The following is a 6,554-nucleotide window of genomic DNA, read 5'->3' as shown; positions in this document are numbered from 1 at the left end:
TTTACGCCAATTTTCCCTATCAGCCTAAATTCCCCAGACTTCTCGGTCAGGCTTAACTCTCCAGGCTTTCCTGTCAGCCTCACCGTGCTGGGTTTTCCCAGTCAGTCTCAACTAACCAGGCTTTCCTGTCTGCCTCTCTGTGCCAGGATTCTCTGTCTGTCTGCCAGCATCAACTGGCTCTGCTTTTCTCACCATTCAGATTTCAGAAGCTTCTCGATTCAACCTGGGTCCTGCATTTAGATCTTGGCTTCACCTTGTGACGGTGGCTGTGCACAATTACAGGTCATGGTGTAATATTCTGTACCAGAAATGATATTGCTACTTTTTCTTACAGTTATGATTTTCCTTTCCTTTTCTCTTTTCTATCCCTTCTTCATAACAAAAACAGTAGAAATTTCTTTTTGGTAGATTTATTTTTTAAACTTTTCTATTTACATGTCTACATACACATACTTTATTCTAATGAAATGTATTGGAAAATAAATTAACAGATGTAATAAGAACAGTATTTGTAATATTATATGAAATACACAAATATACAACTGAGAAACATTTGTAATAACTAAAACATATACTGTAGGTTGTGCTTGATTACCAGACTATACACATCCAGTATGGGAAAGCAACAATGCTTTAATTCAATTTTTCATCTTTAGGCTACACAAGGACAAACATTATATACTGAAAAATATATTGTGTATTTAAGGTAATTAGTCTTTCTTCTAATTACATCTTCTTTGAGAATGCATCTGGTTCAGTAAATTTAGTAGATGTTTGATCTCAGAAAATGTGGATAGGAATCCTTTTCCATCAGGCTGTATATTCTTGCTTGGGCCATACTGATCACATGAGTAGGTTGGTTCCAGAAGGTTTTTCCTAGTTATCTCTCTGGTTTGATAGTCAATGTTCACCTGTGGAAGAAATGATGACCTAATTTCATCATCTGCAAACATCATTATGTTCAACATCATATCACTGTTCAACATATGAAGAAATTCACAATTTATTTAAATTACAAATGCATTTTTGTTTGAAAGTAATGATGTACCAGTTTCACAAGAAGATTGCGTAAGATATTGACACATGTAACTACTGTTGGATTCATAACTACTGCTGCCTCTTGTGCTAATCATTGACTGCCTACTTTTAAATATCTGAGATTAGTTCTCTCCAGAAATTTGATATAAGTATCAATCATAGGGTCAAGATGCACTAAGATATAGAACATCAAAATCATATTAGATAGTATCAGTGAGAATTTACACGGTGAGAAATCCCCTCAGTAGCTTGTACAAAATCGTCCATTTCCTCTTAACATAATGTTACATGACCCCAATTGTTTTCTGAATAAACGTCACAGATAAACATGTGATTTTCAGTATACAGTATCTACGTACAGGTATTTCAAGCTTTTCTGGTTTAATGCCTGTGTTCTACTGAAAACTGAATATACTGTATCAAATATCCCATATAAAAAAGATTAACAGTTCTGACAGTTCACATTCTCATATATTTAGGACCTGTTCTTAAAATATTGATATTTATTTTTTAAATATAATACATATTAATAACATATTCAAATATAGTAAAGCAATTAAGATAACCAGATCAAATGTAAAATACAAAACCATCACTTTATTTCAGTTTTCATGTTTTATTTTTTGAAACATGTTTAATGTTTGACTAAATGACGTCTGTTACTGGCTCTTACCTGTGGTCAACAATGATTGAATTCCATGTACAAAAATATGACTAATAAGGTCAATACAGAATGTGAACAGTGTCTGGCTGGCTAAGCACAGTACATGTTGTCTCAAGAGATCTATACTGTAGTTGCATACTGCACAATTGACCCTCCATCCGGTACAGTCAAAGGCCATGAGTATTTGAGAGCTGGTTGTATTTTTTTAAAGTTTAATTAAACTCTTATCAAAAAGAATGATAATTAGGGGGCCTCCCAAGTGACTCAACCATTTGCCTGGCTGTACAGGCTGAGCTCTATGATCCAGGCATCTTGTATTGAACTCGTGTCATGTCACTGAGTTGACTGTGACCAAGATTCCCAATGCAGCAGCGCACAATTGGCTGAGTGCTGCTAAGTATAGTGTTAGGATTAGTCAACCAGGGCTATTTTAGTTCTGTATTACAGAGTGACCCCTGCAGTCTCCTGAATGCTTGCAGGTATGAAATGCTGTTGGCACCGAATCTCCAGTACAGGGCTGTGTTGCCTGTAATGTGTTAATTATACCCGTAAGTATACTTATTCTCTCCTGTTTGATTCATGGGATTTGTAAAAAACACAAGTGATGATTCCAAAATTGCACGGATATACCCGAAAAATTGAGATTCTATTTTTTAAAATGCTGTTGACTGGTAAAATTACCTCTCTAGGTGCTTGAAAATCAATAAACTCCTCATAGATTTTTTGGGCTTTGTTGATCAGTTTTGTGGCCGACTTGGTTTGTATGTTGTCCTCACAGGCCATCCAGAACTCAATATTTTCCTCGCTGAACTCAGTTTTGAGGAATGCGCTGAATGCAGCCAAGCCATCTAGAAAGTTAACAGAAACTTAATTAGTAATGTGTTGTAATAGGTAACTGCCGTCAAACCTTTTAAGTTGAAACATAGCTCAGAAACGGGCACAAAAGATAAAAGTTCAATTTATAAAAAACACTTTATTCTCAACACACTCTGAACTTTCTTGAATTTAACATGGACAATTATCCAACTCCTAAAGAATGAAACCTAACCCTAGCATTACAACAAAGGCTTTATGATTTGTGCAAGTATAACATCACAAGGTCCACATTTCGAAATTTTCAGATTTCCAGACCAATTGCAGATCTTTTTTTGGTAACAGACTGAAATACATCATGGGACTGTCCCTTGTTTCCTCTCATCCCTCAGAGGACTTCTTGACTGTCATTTTGTCTTTGCTTATGTTATGCAGCTGCTGTTTTTCAGGAACACAATTTGACGGAATGTTTTGTGAGACTGGAAAACACATTTAAAATAAATGTTCCAGAGGAAGGACAAGTCTCTGATCCCTTCTATTAATTTGGCAAGACTATGTTTTCAAGTAATCTTTTTCTGTGGCATTTTTAATTAAGACAACAGTGTCAATCAACTCAAAACTATGATGCCATTGTGAAAAATATATTTTTTCTGAAAAGAAATCTTTTATAAGCGAAAAAATATATATTATAATACCAATAACAAGAAACACAATTTGCATTGTTACTGCAAGTCCATGTAAAATATACAAAATCTTATTGTTAAACCTGAAATAATATATTTCATTTTTTATGGTGATGTACAGGAGGGCACCACAAAAATAGATTCAGTTGTTTTCTGTGAAAATATTCCTTTTTTAAAATTCAAAATCCATCTGTAGTACCCATAAAACTGTCATGCAAGTTTGCCTTTTTAAAGTAAATCCACCAACCATTAACTAACAATACAGTATATGAAAAAGACAAGTTCAGTCAATGCTTTTGTATAGTCACAATTTGTTCTTTGCAAAGAATTTAATGATTTTTTTAGAAAAGGAAGCTAGGCTATTTTACAGAGACGACAGAGTAAAGCAAATTCATGTAATTCAAAGTTACTGTAAGATAATAGAGTTCTTTATTGCAGGTCAATACAAGAAAAATTGGGATAGCTGAAAGTATAGTCATTGTGTTTGTTCTCCTTTGGGAACAAACAGTACAATCTGATATACACCATTCATGTGTTCTAATGTGTGGTACTGTGTATGGTATACACATTTAGTGTTCTTTTGGTCAAAGAAGAAAACAAAGCTTTCTGCACAGGCACAATATTCTTTTCCAGAAGACAACTGTTTTTTTTTTCATCCATTTTGTTTTGTTAAGATTGAAACCACAATCAACTCTTCCACCACTTAGAAGTGGCCTACAGTAATTTCATTTATTACTCTTAATACTAAATAAAACATTACAGAGATTTTTAAAAGGATATGCACTTTCAAGTTCTACTGAAACTAAGAAATAAAGTATCTTTCTCCGCAGTATAACACACTATGTACAGTATAGTGTATATATGTTTTAAATTTAAATCATATCACAAATGACTGGCAGTGGGTCTGGCTGATTTTGTGTCTGTAATATACCTTTATATGTCTTTAAAAAGATAATATAGTTTGTTAAAAATAATTTGAACAATGATCACAAGAAGGGAGCAAAAACAACTATATACATGTACGTGCATACTGTATATATTTTGGATTTATTTTGAGAAATATTTCTTTGTCATTCTTACCGAATAGCCCACTTACAGTACATTTTTGGGAAAGAAGTGTATTGAATGATTCAGCCCATCTTATGACTTCTTCTGTTGAAAATCTGTCAAGTAGAAACAATACAGGCAAAACTGAACAGATGTTACACAGTACTTGAAATGAGAAATTAAACAATTGCAATAACTAAACAGACAAGAAAGAAGTATCACAGAGGTACATTGTAGGTTATACGGTATAACTTGATTCCCTAGCACTCTCTTGACTTATGCAAATTTAGGTAAAATCACTGTAGATTCATTTAACAAATTGAGCTTCGCCTATTATTATAGATATATACAGTATATACAGTAAGTATTTATGGCTATGTCTCATCCATGAGCTATTTTTTTCATTTTCTTGCAGAATACAGTGTATTCATTACATTACAGAATGTCTTTACAGTATGTGAGTTATGCAGCATACAGTATACTGTAGAATAGGATAAAACCGAACCTTTAATACCAAGTGTAAAACAGTTATCCTGCACATGGCTCAAGAGTGAAATCAGAGTCTTTTTAGAGATTTAAACCCCTTAAAGACTGCAAATTGTACAGTATAGCCTGAGAAGTGTCTTACTGAAATAAGGTTCAGTTACTGAGATAAGGTTTATTTAAGAGGAGTAACATTAATTGACTTTAGGGATAAGTTAAGGATAATCAGATTAAATAGTTATCTTTGTCTGGTAACTTGGCAGACTGCTGCATAAGAATGGCTGACTTTTCCTACTTTTCCCATTCTAAGATATAAATGTCCAGAACTAGATCTTTGAATCTAATATGCAAATATTATAGTGGTCGCCAAATGTCAGGCGAGGAGACACCCTGGGGATGTTATATCTTCAGTAGAGGCAGGCGGGCGGGGGGGGGAATCGTGCGGTTGCCAAGGAAACAAAGGAACGCTGAAGGAAACACAGAGCTGACCTGCGAGTAAGAAGATTGTCCTGCACTCCTTTCTTTTATTTTTGAGTTAAAGGTTTAGTTTAGCCCTTTCTGTACAGTACATGAAAAAGGCATTAAAAGTTCTTTCTTTGTACTTCATAGTGTCAGCCTCAGTAGCTCACTTTACAATATCAATACAAACTGAAAACATCTTTTCAGCGCCTCATGCCAACACGAATATGTAAGCAGCATACTTACTTCATGCATTCGGTTATCCTTTCTGTCTTTGGGGAAAGAAAGGCAGTAAAATCGCTGTAAGAATCAGATTTATTGGATAGTCAGCCCAGTCTTGTTTTCATGGTTTTGCTCTAAAATAGACAAAAGTTGTGTGTACATAAAATTATAAATGTACATCATCCTCTTACTTGGAATGCCACCAACTCATTTAGCTTACTCATTCAATCAACATCTATATATTGAGATACTTAAGTAGCTGTATCATTAGTTTTAATGTAGCCAGACTGTTTATCATTATTTATTGCAATGAGGGTGTTTTACTGTCTGGAATATAAAGATTATTTTTTTCAATTGTCAGATTCTAAATGGTTTTCTCACAGTATTGTTATTAAGTATCCAAGTGACTTCAAAGGCAACTGAATTTTAAGACACTTAACCAAACCCTGCATTATGCAAATACAGTACATTGTGATTCATTACTGTATATCATGTTCACAGCTTTGTATTTACGTCCATTTTCTCACCGCTTCATCCAGTTCAGGGTCATGGGGGCAAGCAACAGCCTCGGCAAGCAACAGCCTCAAGGCAGAATACACCCTGGATGGAATGCCAGTCCATCCCAGGGCACACAACCACACTCAGACCAGGGCCAACCAGAGTGTATTTGGACTGTGGGAGGAAACCAGAGCACCCAGCAAAAATGTATAATTGTGACTGAACAAATAATTGTGAATACAGAAAGAACACACAAACTCCATGCTGATAGCACCTGAGGACCACGAATAAATTCAGGGCACAAACGCTAACCACTGTACTACCTTGCCAATCAAACTTTGTATCTCGGCTAATGAATAGCAATGGGCATTTATGATAATCAGATATTTTCACACCTTTAAAGCTGGGCAAAAAAAATTGGATGGACTATATACTTGACGGATTCTTCAAAGTTGTTCTGTTGTTTCACAATTTTCTATGTTTTATAAACTCCCCACATTTGGAAGCTGCTTATGAATCTGCTTTATTATCACGATTCTTTTACTGTATTGAGATAATGAGGACCTGTGTACGTATTTCTCTGACATGTCTGCCTGCCATGACATGGTCAACACCACAGGATCTGATTGTAACTGACAACTACAGTA

The 6,554-nt window shown here is 34.9% G+C and overlaps 1 protein-coding gene across 1 annotated transcript; it reads right to left on the bottom strand.

Moving 5' to 3' along the window:
• Positions 1–763: 763 nt before the first annotated feature.
• On the bottom strand, positions 764–5,534 carry rgs8 (regulator of G protein signaling 8). Its single transcript, XM_088927719.1, is given in 5 exon segments — positions 764–853; positions 855–911; positions 2,384–2,550; positions 4,300–4,361; positions 5,434–5,534. Coding segments are annotated over 5 exon segments (477 nt in total).
• Between the last annotated feature and the right edge of the window lie 1,020 nt (positions 5,535–6,554).

The sequence above is a fragment of the Atractosteus spatula genome, chromosome 11 (assembly GCF_055471065.1).
Source record: "Atractosteus spatula isolate fAtrSpa1 chromosome 11, fAtrSpa1.hap1, whole genome shotgun sequence".
Classification (NCBI taxonomy): Eukaryota; Metazoa; Chordata; class Actinopteri; order Semionotiformes; family Lepisosteidae; genus Atractosteus; species Atractosteus spatula.
This window is presented reverse-complemented; position numbering and strand designations above follow the sequence as displayed.